At 64.7% G+C, this 15,800-nt stretch overlaps 1 protein-coding gene across 1 annotated transcript in view; it reads right to left on the reverse strand.

Moving 5' to 3' along the window:
- The window catches only part of KCNK3 (potassium two pore domain channel subfamily K member 3), a 26,695-nt gene extending 21,074 nt beyond the window's left edge, over nt 1-5,621 (reverse strand). The window contains exon 1 of the mRNA XM_032103339.1: nt 5,283-5,621. Within this exon, the coding sequence (XP_031959230.1) occupies nt 5,283-5,565 (283 nt within the window). The 5' untranslated portion in view covers nt 5,566-5,621. The remainder of the gene's footprint in view (nt 1-5,282) is intronic.
- Nucleotides 5,622-15,800: the final 10,179 nt, after the last annotated feature.

The following is a 15,800-nucleotide window of genomic DNA, read 5'->3' on the forward strand; positions in this document are numbered from 1 at the left end:
ACTGTCTCCTCGCTGTCCCCTCACTGTCCCCTCACTGTCCCCTCCTGTCCCCTCACTGTCCCCTCACTGCCCCCTCACTGTCCCCTCCTGTCCCCCCTCGCTGTCCCCTCACTGTCCCCTCACTGTCCCCTCCTGTCCCCTCACTGCCCCCTCACTGTCCCCTCACTGTCCCCTCACTGCCCCCTCACTGTCCCCTCGCTGTCCCCTCACTGTCCCCTCACTGCCCCCTCACTGCCCCCTCACTGTCCCCTCCTGTCCCCTCCTGTCCCCTCACTGCCCCCTCACTGTCCCCTCACTGCCCCCTCACTGTCCCCTCCTGTCCCCTCCTGTCCCCTCACTGTCCCCTCACTGTCCCCTCACTGCCCCCTCACTGTCCCCTCCTGTCCCCTCCTGTCCCCTCGCTGTCCCCTCACTGCCCCCTCACTGCCCCCTCACTGCCCCCTCACTGTCCCCTCGCTGTCCCCTCACTGCCCCCTCACTGTCCCCTCACTGTCCCCTCACTGTCCCCTCCTGTCCCCTCACTGTCCCCTCACTGTCCCCTCCTGTCCCCTCACTGCCCCCTCACTGTCCCCTCACTGTCCCCTCCTGTCCCCTCACTGCCCCCTCACTGTCCCCTCACTGTCCCCTCCTGTCCCCTCACTGCCCCCTCACTGTCCCCTCACTGTCCCCTCACTGCCCCCTCACTGTCCCCTCACTGTCCCCTCACTGTCCCCTCCTGTCCCCTCACTGTCCCCTCACTGTCCCCTCCTGTCCCCTCACTGCCCCCTCACTGTCCCCTCACTGTCCCCTCCTGTCCCCTCACTGTCCCCTCACTGTCCCCTCACTGCCCCCTCACTGTCCCCTCACTGTCCCCTCACTGTCCCCTCCTGTCCCCTCACTGTCCCCTCACTGCCCCCTCACTGTCCCCTCCTGTCCCCTCACTGCCCCCTCACTGTCCCCTCACTGTCCCCTCCTGTCCCCTCACTGTCCCCTCACTGTCCCCTCACTGCCCCCTCACTGTCCCCTCACTGCCCCCTCACTGCCCCCTCACTGCCCCCTCACTGTCCCCTCCTGTCCCCTCACTGCCCCCTCACTGTCCCCTCACTGCCCCCTCACTGTCCCCTCACTGTCCCCTCCTGTCCCCTCACTGTCCCCTCACTGTCCCCTCAATGCCCCCTCACTGCCCCCTCACTGCCCCCTCACTGTCCCCTCCTGTCCCCTCACTGCCCCCTCACTGCCCCCTCACTGTCCCCTCCTGTCCCCTCCTGCCCCCTCACTGTCCCCTCCTGTCCCCTCACTGTCCCCTCACTGCCCCCTCACTGCCCCCTCACTGTCCCCTCACTGTCCCCTCGCTGTCCCCTCCTGTCCCCTCACTGCCCCCTCACTGTCCCCTCACTGTCCCCTCCTGTCCCCTCACTGTCCCCTCACTGTCCCCTCACTGCCCCCTCACTGTCCCCTCACTGTCCCCTCGCTGTCCCCTCACTGTCCCCTCCTGCCCCTTCACTGTCCCCTCCTGTCCCCTCACTGTCCCCTCACTGTCCCCTCGCTGTCCCCTCACTGCCCCCTCACTGTCCCCTCACTGTCCCCTCACTGTCCCCTCGCTGTCCCCTCACTGCCCCCTCACTGTCCCCTCACTGTCCCCTCACTGTCCCCTCGCTGTCCCCTCACTGTCCCCTCACTGTCCCCTCGCTGTCCCCTCACTGCCCCCTCACTGTCCCCTCCTGTCCCCTCACTGTCCCCTCCTGCCCCCTCATTGCCCCCTCGCTGTCCCCTCGCTGTCCCCTCCTGCCCCCTCACTGTCCCCTCACTGTCCCCTCACTGTCCCCTCACTGTCCCCTCACTGTCCCCTCCTGCCCCCTCATTGCCCCCTCGCTGTCCCCTCGCTGTCCCCTCCTGCCCCCTCACTGTCCCCTCACTGCCCCCTCACTGTCCCCTCACTGTCCCCTCGCTGTCCCCTCACTGCCCCCTCACTGTCCCCTCACTGTCCCCTCACTGTCCCCTCGCTGTCCCCTCACTGCCCCCTCACTGTCCCCTCCTGTCCCCTCACTGTCCCCTCCTGCCCCCTCATTGCCCCCTCGCTGTCCCCTCGCTGTCCCCTCCTGCCCCCTCACTGTCCCCTCACTGTCCCCTCCTGTCCCCTCACTGTCCCCTCACTGTCCCCTCCTGCCCCCTCATTGCCCCCTCGCTGTCCCCTCGCTGTCCCCTCCTGCCCCCTCACTGTCCCCTCACTGCCCCCTCACTGTCCCCTCACTGTCCCCTCGCTGTCCCCTCACTGTCCCCTCCTGTCCCCTCACTGCCCCCTCGCTGTCCCCCCGCTGTCCCCCAGCCCCCCAGGCCCTCCCAGAGCGCTGAGTTTGGGGGGCAGTTGGGGACCAGGGGACGCTGGGTGACCCCGACCACCCCTGGAGGGGACCCAAAGGACAGAGGGGTGACAGGGGGTGACAGGGGGTGACAATGGGGGTGACAGAGGGGTGACAATGTGGGTGACAGAGGGGTGACAGGGGGTGACAATGTGGGTGACAGGGGGTGACAATGTGGGTGACAGGGGGTGACAGGGGGTGACAATGTGGGTGACAGAGGGGTGACAGGGGGTGACAGGGGGTGACAGTGGGTGACAGGAGGTGACAGGGGGTGACAGTGGGTGACAGGGGGTGACAGTGGGTGACAGGGGGTGACAGGGGGTGACAATGTGGGTGACAGAGGGGTGACAGGGGGTGACAGTGTGGGTGACAGAGGGGTGACAGTGTGGGTGACAGGGGGGTGACAGGGGGTGACAATGTGGGTGACAGAGGGGTGACAGTGTGGGTGACAGCGGGGTGACAGGGGGTGACAGTGTGGGTGACAGAGGGGTGACAGTGTGGGTGACAGGGGGATGACAATGTGGGTGACAGGGGGTGACAATGTGGGTGACATTGTGGGTGACAGAGGGGTGACAATGTGGGTGACAGCGGGGTGACAGGGGGTGACAGTGTGGGTGACAGGGGGGTGACAGGGGGTGACAGTGTGGGTGACAGAGGGGTGACAGTGTGGGTGACAGGGGGATGACAATGTGGGTGACAGGGGGTGACAATGTGGGTGACATTGTGGGTGACAGAGGGGTGACAATGTGGGTGACAGCGGGGTGACAGGGGGTGACAGTGTGGGTGACAGGGGGTGACAATGTGGGTGACATTGTGGGTGACAGAGGGGTGACAATGTGGGTGACGGGGGTGACAATGTGGGTGACAGAGGGGTGACAATGTGGGTGACGGGGGTGACAATGTGGGTGACAGGGGGGTGACGGGGGGTGACGATGACAGGACATCGGGAACCCGGGGGACCCCGGAGCCCCCCCAGCTCCTGCAGCCCCTGCCCCAAAGGGGGACACCCCCCCCAGTGACACTTCCCAGGGTGGGGTCAGGGGTGGGGACAACCCTGGGGGACAGCGGTGACACCCCCTGGTAGGGCCTGGCAGGGTGGGGACACGTCTCTGTCCCCTCCCCCCGGGCTGGGGGTCCCACAGGGGGGTCCGGGGCAGCGGAGCCACCGGCGGGGGGGTGGCAGCGATTTCGGGAACATCCCGGGGGTCCGGAGAATCCCGGCCGGGAGAGTCCCCCCGGTGCCGGGGGTCTGGCGGTGATTTCCGGGTGGGAGAGGCGGGAAGTCCCGGCGCTGCGGGAACGGGGATTTGGGGGGAATTCCCGGGGGCTTGGCGGGGGGATGGCCCCGACCCCAGCGGGATGGGAGACAGGGGAGTGCAGGGGGAGTTTTCCCGGTGCCGGAGGAGCCAGAGAGGGATCGCCCCGATCCCAGCGGGATGGGAGACAGGGGGGTCGGGGCAGCGGGATCGCCCCGATCCCAGCGGGATGGGAGACAGGGGGGTCGGGGCAGCGGGATCGCCCCGATCCCAGTGGAGTGGGAGACAGGGGGGTCCGGGCAGCGGGATCCCCCCGATTCCACCAGGATGGGAGACAGGGGGGTCAGGGCAGCGGGATCGCCCCGATCCCACCGGGATGGGAGACAGGGGGGTCCGGGCAGGGGGATCGCCCCCATTTTCCCAGCGGGATGGGAGAGGGGGGGTCCGGGCAGGGAGATCGCCCCGATCCCACCGGGATGGGAGACAGGGGGGTCCGGGCAGCGGGATCCCCCCTATTCCACCAGGATGGGAGACAGGGGGGTCCGGGCAGGGGGATCGCCCCGATACCACCGGGATGGGAGACAGGGGGGTCCGGGCAGGGGGATCGCCCCGATCCCACCGGGATGGGAGACAGGGGGGTCGGGGCAGCGGGATCGCCCCGATCCCACCGGGATGGGAGACAGGGGGGTCGGGGCAGCGGGATCGCCCCGATCCCACCGGGATGGGAGACAGGGGGGTCGGGGCAGCGGGATCGCCCCGATCCCACCGGGATGGGAGACAGGGGGGTCGGGGCAGCGGGATCGCCCCGATCCCACCGGGATGGGAGACAGGGGGGTCCGGGCAGCGGGATCCCCCCTATTCCACCAGGATGGGAGACAGGGGGGTCCGGGCAGGGGGATCGCCCCGATCCCAGCGGGATGGGAGACAGGGGGGTCCGGGCAGGGGGATCGCCCCGATACCACCGGGATGGGAGACAGGGGGGTCCGGGCAGCGGGATCGCCCCGATCCCACCGGGATGGGAGACAGGGGGGTCGGGGCAGCGGGATCGCCCCGATCCCACCGGGATGGGAGACAGGGGGGTCGGGGCAGCGGGATCGCCCCGATCCCAGCGGGATGGGAGACAGGGGGGTCCGGGCAGGGGGATCGCCCCGATTCCACCAGGATGGGAGACAGGGGGGTCAGGGCAGCGGGATCGCCCCGATTCCACCAGGATGGGAGACAGGGGGGTCAGGGCAGCGGGATCGCCCCCAACCCAGCGGGATGGGAGACAGGGGGGTCCGGGCAGGGGGATCGCCCCGATCCCAGAGGGATGGGAGAGGGGGGGTCCGGGCAGCGGGATCGCCCCGATCCCAGTGGAGTGGCAGACAGGGGGGTCCGGGCAGGGGGATCGCCCCGATTTTCCCAGAGGGATGGGAGGCAGGGGGGTCCCGGCGGGTGTTTCCCGGTACCGGAGGAGGCGGGGAAGGATCGCCCCGATCCCACCGGGACGGGCGGCAGGGCCGGCAGCCGGGGGGCCGCTCCGTGCAGCGAAAGAACCGAGCTCCCGATTTTCCCCGCTCCCTCGGGGACAGGCGGAGCTTTCCCGGTGCTTCCCGGGTGCATCCCCCGATCCCACCGGGGCTGGGCACTTGGGGAAAAAACCGGGAGCTGCCCGCGGGGAGTCGGGCGGGGCGGGGGCAGCCGGTACCTATGGTGGTGATGACGGTGATGGCGAAGTAGAAGGAGCCGGCGAATTTCCACTGGACGCCGGCCTTGTGCGGCTTGAGCTTGAGCACGACCCGCTCGAGTTCCCGGTAGCTCTCGGCGCTCAGGTTGTACTTGTTCTTGAGCTCCTGGCTCTTGGCCTCCAGCCGCCGCTTCTCCGCCGTCTCCGCCTCGGACTCGAGCGCGTCGAAGACGGCGGCGCCCACCAGCAGGTAGGTGAAGGTGCACAGGATGAGCGCCAGCGTCCGCACGTTCTGCCGCTTCATGGTGCGCCGGCGGCGGCTGCGGGGCGCGGCGGGGCCGGCTGGGGCATGGCGGCAGCGCCCGGCAGCGGCGGCGGGCGGGCGGCCGGGGGAGGCGGCCGAGGCGCGGCTGCGGCGGCCGCGGCGGCGGCGGCGGGGCCGGCGGAGGAGCGGGAGGAGGGAGGGATGGGGAGGGATGGGGAGGGAGGAGGGGGAGGGATGAGGGGGAGGGGGCGGAGCTGTCCTTCAGCACCGGGGACCCCCCGCGCGCGCGGCCCGACACGCGGGTGTCGCACGGGGCCGCGTCCCCGCCGCTGGGGACACCCGCCCGCGCCACAAAGCGCAGCCGGTGCCAGGAGCCGCGTCCCCAGCGGGAGCGGCTCCCAAACCCCAATCCCAATCCCGCCTGAACCCGCGTCCTCACCGGGAACGGCTCCCAAACCCCAATCCCAATCCCGCCTGAACCAGCGGGAGCAGCTCCCAAACCCCAATCCCAATCCCGCCTGAACCCGCGTCCCCAGCGGGAGCGGCTCCCAAACCCCAATCCCAATCCCGCCTGAACCCGCGTCCTCACCGGGAACGGCTCCCAAACCCCAATCCCAATCCCGCCTGAACCAGCGGGAGCAGCTCCCAAACCCCAATCCCAATCCCGCCTGAACCCGCGTCCCCAGCGGGAGCAGCTCCCAAACCCCAATCCCAATCCTGCCTGAACCCGCGTCCTCACCGGGAACGGCTCCCAAACCCCAATCCCAATCCCGCTTGAACCCGCGTCCCCAGCTCCCAAACCCCAATCCCAATCCCGCCTGAACCCGCGTCCCCACCGGGAGCAGCTCCCAAACCCCAATCCCAATCCCGCCTGAACCCGCGTCCTCACCGGGAGCGGCTCCCAAACCCCAATCCCAATCCCGCCTGAACCCGCGTCCCCAGCTCCCAAATCCCAATCCCAATCACTCCTGAACCCGCGTCCTCACCGGGAGCGGCTCCCAAACCCCAATCCCAATCCCGCCTGAACCCGCGTCCTCACCGGGAGCAGCTCCCAAACCCCAATCCCAATCCCGCCTGAACCCGCGTCCCCACCGGGAGCAGCTCCCAAACCCCAATCCCAATCCCGCCTGAACCCGCGTCCTCACCGGGAGCGGCTCCCAAACCCCAATCCCAATCCCGCCTGAACCCGCGTCCCCAGCTCCCAAACCCCAATCCCAATCCCGCCTGAACCCGCGTCCCCAGCTCCCAAACCCCAATCCCAATCCCGCCTGAACCCGCGTCCCCAGCTCCCAAATCCCAATCCCAATCACTCCTGAACCCGCGTCCTCACCGGGAACGGCTCCCAAACCCCAATCCCAATCCCGCCTGAACCCGCGTCCCCAGCTCTCAAACCCCAATCCCAATCCTGCCTGAACCCGCATCCTCACCGGGAACGGCTCCCAAACCCCAATCCCAATCCCGCCTGAACCCGCGTCCCCACCGGGAGCAGCTCCTGCACCCCAACCCTGCCCCGGACCCGCGTCCCCACCTGCGCCCGAAACCGCGCCCATCCCCCGAACCCAGCCCTGGACCTGCACCCCACTGCACCCCGTCCCATCCCACCCCATCCCATCCCTGCCCAACCTTTCCTTGGACACTGCCAGGGATCCAGGGATTCTCTGGGAATTCCAGCCCAGCCGGGAATTCCTTCCCAACATCCCACCCCAAGCTCCCCTTTCCCACTGGGAAGCCATTCCCTGCCTCCTGCCCCTCCAGCCCTTTCCCAAATCCCAGCTCTCCTGGAGCCCCTTTAGGTTTGGGAAGTGGCTCCAAGGATTCCTTGGATCCTTCCCTTCTCCAGGTGAACATTCCCAGCTCTCCCAGCCTGATCCAGCCCTCGGAGCAGCTCCAGGGCTCCTCTGGCCTCGCTCCAGCAGCTCCATGTCCCGCTGATTTTGGCATCCGCGGGTGGGGCCTCACCTGGGCGGGGCACAGGGGCAGAATTCCCCCTTTTCCCGCTGCCCAGATTTTGGGATCAGCCCAGGATCCCTGCGGCTCCCGGTGCTGCCAGCTGGATCGTGCCACCATCTGGAGCAGGGAATGTTTTCCAGCCCGGGATGGGTTTTGTCAGCTGCTGTCACCCGAAGCGAGGGACAATTGTCCCTCACACGTGTCCTGGCACCTCAAAGCAGCCCTGACACGTGTCCCTACGATTCCCAGGGAATTCCAGCCGGGGAATTCCAATGGCAACAGCTCTCCAGAGCTCCTCCCATCCCGCTGCCTCATCCGCGGCAAGGCTGGGGGACAGGGGGGACACAAATCCTGTCCCCAACGGGGGGCCTGGAGGTGCTGGCGCTGCTGGAAGAGCTCCGGGGGGGAAGGATCGGGTGCCAGAGCCAGGCAGGAGGAATTAGCTCCCCTGGGAGCTTCCCGAGGGATCTTCCCCCATTCCAGGAGGTGCCAGGAGGTGCCAGGAGGTGCCAGGAGGTGCCAGTTGTCCCCCTGTGTCCCCCATTCCCTTTTCCTGGGGGTGTTTTTGGGCTGTGTGGGTGCAGAGGGGCAGGGAAGGCCCTGGAAAATCCAAAGGGTTCCGGGAAAAGTTGGGTTCCACGTTTGGGAGGATTCCTGCAGGGAAAAGGACCCGGAGCATTCCCTGTGGGACAGGCGCTGGGTGTCACTGGGATCACTGGGACAGGCTCCAGGTGTCACTGGGGTCACTGGGGTCACTGGGACAGGCCCTGGGTGTCACTGGGATGAGGAGAGGGACAGGCTCCGGGTGTCACTGGGATCACTGGGACAGGCCCCAGGTGTCACTGGGGTCAGTGGGACAGGCCCTGGGTGTCACTGGGGTCACTGGGACTGGCCCTGGGGTCACTGGGGTCACTGGGATCACTGGGACAGGCCCTGGGTGTCACTGGGACGGGGACAGGCTCCGGGTGTCACTGGGATCACTGGGACAGGCCCCGGGTGTCACTGGGATCACTGGGATGGGGAGAGGGACAGGCCCTGGGTGTCACTGGGATCACTGGGACGGGCCCTGGGTGTCACTGGGATCACTGGGACAGGGACAGGGACAGGCCCTGGGTGTCACTGGGATCACTGGGATGGGGAGGGGGACAGTCTCTGGGTGTCACTGGGATCACGGGGGTCACTGGGGTCACTGGGGTCACTGGGGTCACTGGGACAGGCCCCGGGTGTCAGTGGGGTCAGTGGGGTCACTGGGGTCACTGGGACAGGCCCTGGGTGTCAGTGGGGTCACTGGGGTCACTGGGATCACTGGGACAGGCCCTGGATGTCACTGGGGTCACTGGGGTCACTGGGGTCACTGGGACAGGCCCTGGGTGTCACTGGGGTGACTTGGATGGGGACAGGGACAGAGCCCGGGTGTCACTGGGATCACTGGGATGGGGAGAGGGACAGGCCCTGGGTGTCACTGGGGTCACTGGGACAGGCCCCAGGTGTCACTGGGGTCACTGGGGTCACTGGGGTCAGTGGGGTCACTGGGCCACCCAGGGCCCCCCAGGGCTGCTCCCAGCAGGGTGAGGGGGATCCCGGGGCTCCCCAGTTGGGAATTGCAGCCGGAGAGGGAATTCCCAGCAGCCCTGGCAGGGCCTGGGCACTGGGAATGAGGGCGGGGGGGATGGGGAGCGTGCGGGGTTATGGGGTGTGGGGTTATGGGGTGTGGGGTTATGGGGTGTGGGGTTATGGGGTGCTGTGGGGTTATGGGGTGTGGGGTTATGGGGTGTGGGGTTATGGGGTGTGGGGTTATGGGGTGTGGGGTTATGGGGTGCTGTAGGGTTATGGGGTGTGGGGTTATGGGGTGTGGGGTTATGGGGTGCTGTGGGGTTATGGGGTGTGGGGTTATGGGGTGTGGGGTTATGGGGTGTGGGGTTATGGGGTGCTGTGGGGTTATGGGGTGTGGGGTTATGGGGTGTGGGGTTATGGGGTGTGGGGTTATGGGGTGCTGTAGGGTTATGGGGTGTGGGGTTATGGGGTGTGGGGTTATGGGGTGCTGTGGGGTTATGGGGTGTGGGGTTATGGGGTGTGGGGTTATGGGGTGCTGTGGGTTATGGGGTGCTGTAGGGTTATGGGGTGTGGGGTTATGGGGTGTGGGGTTATGGGGTGTGGGGTTATGGGGTGCTGGGTTATGGGGTGCTGTGGGTTATGGGGTGCTGTAGGGTTATGGGGTGTGGGGTTATGGGGTGTGGGGTTATGGGGTGCTGTAGGGTTATGGGGTGTGGGGTTATGGGGTGTGGGGTTATGGGGTGTGGGGTTATGGGGTGCTGTGGGTTATGGGGTGCTGGGTTATGGGGTGCTGTGGGTTATGGGGTGTGGGGTTATGGGGTGTGGGGTTATGGGGTGCTGTGGGTTATGGGGTGTGGGGTTATGGGGTGTGGGGTTATGGGGTGCTGTGGGTTATGGGGTGCGGGGTTATGGGGTGCTGTGGGTTATGGGGTGTGGGATTATGGGGTGTGGGGTTATGGGGTGTAGGGTTATGGGGTGCGGGGTTATGGGGTGTGGGGTTATGGGGTGTGGGGTTATGGGGTGCTGTGGGTTATGGGGTGTGGGGTTATGGGGTGTGGGGTTATGGGGTGCTGGGTTATGGGGTGCTGTGGGTTATGGGGTGTGGGGTTATGGGGTGTGGGATTATGGGGTGGTGTGGGTTATGGGGTGTGGGGTTATGGGGTGCTGGGTTATGGGGTGTGGGGTTATGGGGTGTGGGGTTATGGGGTGTGGGGTTATGGGGTGTGGGTTATGGGGTGCTGGGTTATGGGGTGTGGGTTAGGGGGTGCTGTGGGTTATGGGGTGCTGTGGGTTATGGGGGGTGGGGTTATGGGGTGTGGGGTTATGGGGTGCTGTGGGTTATGGGGGGTGGGGTTATGGGGTGTGGGGTTATGGGGTGCTGTGGGTTATGGGGTGGGGGGTTATGGGGTGCTGGGTTATGGGGTGTGGGGTTATGGGGTGCTGTGGGTTATGGGGTGTGGGGTTATGGGGTGTGGGGTTATGGGGTGCTGTGGGTTATGGGGTGCTGTAGGGTTATGGGGTGTGGGGTTATGGGGTGTGGGGTTATGGGGTGTGGGGTTATGGGGTGCTGTGGGTTATGGGGTGCTGTGGGTTATGGGGTGCTGGGTTATGGGGTGCTGTGGGTTATGGGGTGTGGGGTTATGGGGTGCGGGGTTATGGGGTGTGGGGTTATGGGGTGTGGGGTTATGGGGTGTGGGGTTATGGGGTGCTGTGGGTTATGGGGTGTGGGGTTATGGGGTGCGGGGTTATGGGGTGTGGGGTTATGGGGTGTGGGGTTATGGGGTGCTGTGGGTTATGGGGTGTGGGGTTATGGGGTGTGGGGTTATGGGGTGTGGGGTTATGGGGTGCTGTGGGTTATGGGGTGTGGGGTTATGGGGTGTGGGATTATGGGGTGGTGTGGGTTATGGGGTGTGGGGTTATGGGGTGTGGGGTTATGGGGTGCTGTGGGTTATGGGGTGCTGTGGGTTATGGGGTGTGGGGTTATGGGGTGTGGGGTTATGGGGTGTGGGGTTATGGGGTGCTGTGGGTTATGGGGTGTGGGGTTATGGGGTGTGGGGTTATGGGGTGCTGTGGGTTATGGGGTGTGGGGTTATGGGGTGTGGGGTTATGGGGTGCTGTGGGTTATGGGGTGCTGTGGGTTATGGGGTGTGGGGTTATGGGGTGCTGTGGGTTATGGGGTGCTGTGGGTTATGGGGTGTGGGGTTATGGGGTGCTGGGTTATGGGGTGTGGGGTTATGGGGTGTGGGGTTATGGGGTGTGGGGTTATGGGGTGCTGTGGGTTATGGGGTGTGGGGTTATGGGGTGCTGTGGGTTATGGGGTGCTGGGTTATGGGGTGTGGGATTATGGGGTGCTGGGTTATGGGGTGTGGGGTTATGGGGTGTGGGGTTATGGGGTGCGGGGTTATGGGGTGCTGTGGGTTATGGGGTGTGGGGTTATGGGGTGCGGGGTTATGGGGTGCTGTGGGTTATGGGGTGTGGGGTTATGGGGTGCTGTGGGTTATGGGGTGTGGGGTTATGGGGTGTGGGGTTATGGGGTGCGGGGTTATGGGGTGTGGGGTTATGGGGTGCTGTAGGGTTATGGGGTGTGGGGTTATGGGGTGTGGGGTTATGGGGTGCTGTGGGTTATGGGGTGTGGGGTTATGGGGTGTGGGGTTATGGGGTGTGGGTTATGGGGTGTGGGGTTATGGGGTGCTGGGTTATGGGGTGCTGTGGGTTATGGGGTGTGGGGTTATGGGGTGTGGGGTTATGGGGTGCTGGGTTATGGGGTGTGGGGTTATGGGGCGCTGTGGGTTATGGGGCGCTGTGGGTTATGGGGTGCTGTGGGTTATGGGGTGTGGGGTTATGGGGTGTGGGGTTATGGGGTGTGGGATTATGGGGTGTGGGTTATGGGGTGTGGGGTTATGGGGTGCTGTGGGTTATGGGGTGCTGTGGCGTTATGGGGTGTGGGGTTATGGGGTGTGGGGTTATGGGGTGCTGTGGGTTATGGGGTGCTGTGGGTTATGGGGTGCTGTGGGTTATGGGGTGCTGTGGGTTATGGGGTGTGGGGTTATGGGGTGCTGTGGGTTATGGGGTGCTGTGGGTTATGGGGTGTGGGGTTATGGGGTGTGGGTTATGGGGTGTGGGGTTATGGGGTGCTGTGGGTTATGGGGTGCTGGGTTATGGGGCGCTGTGGGTTATGGGGTGTGGGGTTATGGGGTGCTGTGGGTTATGGGGTGTGGGGTTATGGGGTGCGGGGTTATGGGGTGCTGTGGGTTATGGGGTGGGGGGTTATGGGGTGTGGGGTTATGGGGTGCTGTGGGTTATGGGGTGTGGGGTTATGGGGTGTGGGGTTATGGGGTGCTGGGTTATGGGGTGTGGGGTTATGGGGTGCTGTGGGTTATGGGGTGCTGGGTTATGGGGTGCTGTGGGTTATGGGGTGTGGGGTTATGGGGTGCTGTGGGTTATGGGGTGCTGGGTTATGGGGTGCTGTGGGTTATGGGGTGTGGGGTTATGGGGTGCTGTGGGTTATGGGGTGTGGGGTTATGGGGTGCTGTGGGTTATGGGGTGCTGGGTTATGGGGTGCTGGGTTATGGGGTGTGGGGTTATGGGGTGTGGGGTTATGGGGTGTGGGGTTATGGGGTGCTGTGGGTTATGGGGTGCTGGGTTATGGGGTGCTGTGGGTTATGGGGTGTGGGGTTATGGAGTGCTGTGGGTTATGGGGTGTGGGGTTATGGGGTGCTGTGGGTTATGGGGTGTGGGGTTATGGGGTGTGGGGTTATGGGGTGTGGGGTTATGGGGCGCTGTGGGTTATGGGGTGCTGTGGGTTATGGGGTGTGGGGTTATGGGGTGTGGGGTTATGGGGCGCTGTGGGTTATGGGGTGCTGTGGGTTATGGGGTGTGGGGTTATGGGGTGTGGGGTTATGGGGTGTGGGGTTATGGGGTGCTGTGGGTTATGGGGTGTGGGATTATGGGGTGTGGGGTTATGGGGTGCTGTGGGTTATGGGGTGTGGGGTTATGGGGTGCTGTGGATCATGGGCTGGTTGGGATGTGATTCCTGGGATTCTGTGGGGATGGTTGGGATGTGATTCCCGGGATGCTGATGGGATGGCTGGGATGTGATTCCCGGGATGCTGTGGGGATGGCTGGGATGTGATTCCCGGGACGCTGTGGGGATGGTTGGGATGTGATTCCCAGGATGTTGATGGGATGGCTGGGATGTGATTCCCGGGATGTTGATGGGATGGCTGGGATGTGATTCCCGGGATGCTGTGGGGATGGCTGGGATGTGATTCCCGGGATGCTGATGGGATGGCTGGGATATGGTTCCCGGGATTCTGTGGGGATGGTTGGGATGTGATTCCCGGGACGCTGTGGGGATGGCTGGGATGTGATTCCCAGGATGTTGATGGGATGGTTGGGATGTGATTCCCGGGATGCTGATGGGATGGCTGGGATATGGTTCCCGGGATTCTGTGGGGATGGTTGGGATGTGATTCCCAGGATGTTGATGGGATGGTTGGGATGTGATTCCCGGGATGCTGTGGCTCTGGGGATGATTGGGATGTGATTCCCGGGATGCTTTGGGGATGGTTGGGATGTGATTCCCGGGATGCTGATGGGATGGTTGGATGTGATTCCCGGGATGCTGTGACTCTCGGGATGGTTGGGATGTGATTCCCGGGATGCTGTGGCTCTGGGGATGGTTGGGATGTGATTCCCAGGATGTTGATGGGATGGTTGGGATATGGTTCCCGGGATTCTGTGGGGATGGTTGGGATGTGATTCCCAGGATGCTGATGGGATGGTTGGGATGTGATTCCCGGGATGCTTTGGGGATGGTTGGGATGTGATTCCCGGGATGTTGATGGGATGGTTGGGATATGGTTCCCGGGATTCTGTGGGGATGGTTGGGATGTGATTCCCGGGATGCTGTGGGGATGGTTGGATGTGATTCCCGGGATGCTGATGGGATGGCTGGGATGTGATTCCCGGGATGCTGATGGGATGGTTGGGATGTGATTCCCGGGATGCTGTGGCTCTGGGGATGGTTGGGATGTGATTCCCGGGATGCTGTGGCTCTGGGGATGGTTGGGATGTGATTCCCGGGATGCTGATGGGATGGTTGGATGTGATTCCCGGGATGCTGTGACTCTCGGGATGGTTGGGATGTGATTCCCGGGATGCTGTGGCTCTGGGGATGGTTGGGATGTGATTCCCAGGATGCTGTGGCTGCCGGCTGTTCCCGCTTTCCCGGCTCCATCCCGAGCCAAGGCGGGAGCAGCCGGATCCAACACAAGCTGTGGTGGCAGCTGCCGCGTCCCCGGGAACCGGGGAAAGGTGGAGGAACTTCTCCTGCTGGGAAGTATCCCACGGATCTTTATTCCCAAGAATTCTGCTCCCTGCTGAGCTGAGTCCAGGGGGATCCCGGTGCTCCCGGCTCCCGCAGCTCCTCTGCTGCTCCGGGGATTTTTGGGGTGGGAACAGGGATCCCTGCTCCCTCAGCCCCACACCGGAACACCAGATCCCATCCCTGGGGTGGGAACAGGGATCCCTGCTCCCTCAGCCCCACTCCGGAACACCAGATCCCATCCCAGAGGTGGGAACAGGGATCCCTGCTCCCTCAGCCCCACTCCGGAACACCAGATCCCATCCCAGAGGTGGGAACAGGGATCCCTGCTCCCTCAGCCCCACTCCGGAACACCAGATCCCATCCCAGAGGTGGGAACTGGGATCCCTGCTCCCTCAGCCCCACACCGGAACACCAGATCCCATCCCTGGGGTGGGAACAGGGATCCCTGCTCCCTCAGCCCCACTCCGGAACACCAGATCCCATCCCTGGGGTGGGAACAGGGATCCCTGCTCCCTCAGCCCCATTCCGGAACACCAGATCCCATCCCTGGGGTGGGAACAGGGATCCCTGCTCCCTCAGCCCCACTCCGGAACACCAGATCCCATCCCTGGGGTGGGAACAGGGATCCCTGCTCCCTCAGCCCCATTCCGGAACACCAGATCCCATCCCTGGGGTGGGAACAGGGATCCCTGCTCCCTCAGCCCCACTCCGGAACACCAGATCCCATCCCAGAGGTGGGAACTGGGATTCGTTCCCATGCCAGGTGCAGGTGGGGTTTGGAGCAGCCTCCATCCCAGGGAGGCTTCCTTTATCCCATTTCCTGCTCCTCCATCCCAGTTCCATCTCCCCATTCCAGTTCCATCTCCCCATCCCAGTTCCCATCTCCCCATCCCAGTCCCCCATCCCCATCCCAGTCCCCCTCTCCCCCATCCCAGTTCCCCTCTCCCCATCCCATTTCCCATCTCCCCATCCCAGTTCCCCTCTCCCCATCCCAGTCCCCATCTCCCCATCCCAGTCCCCCTCTCCCCCATCCCATTTCCCATCTCCCCATCCCATTTCCCACCTCCCCATCCCATTTCCCATCTCCCCATCCCATTTCCCATCTCCCCATCCCAGTTCCCATCTCCCCATCCCATTTCCCATCTCCCCATCCCAGTTCCCATCTCCCACATCCCAGTTCCCCCTCCCCATCCCAGTTCCCCTCTCCCGTTCCCCGTCCCCTCTCCCCATTCCCGACATGAGTCATTCCCTGGGCTCTGGAGGCTCCTGACCTCCGGCCCCTGCTGCCTCTGGAAAACCACAAATGGATCCGGGCTCCGGCCGGGCCCTTTGCTCCCTCCCCGCTGCCAAAAATAAAAGGAATTAAAAGGGAAAAAAACGGAAAAAAATCCTCCCGAAATTGCTCCTAAAAAGCCCAAATTGCTCCCGCTCTTCTGCCGGC

This window comes from Corvus moneduloides, chromosome 3, assembly GCF_009650955.1.
Source record: "Corvus moneduloides isolate bCorMon1 chromosome 3, bCorMon1.pri, whole genome shotgun sequence".
Classification (NCBI taxonomy): Eukaryota; Metazoa; Chordata; class Aves; order Passeriformes; family Corvidae; genus Corvus; species Corvus moneduloides.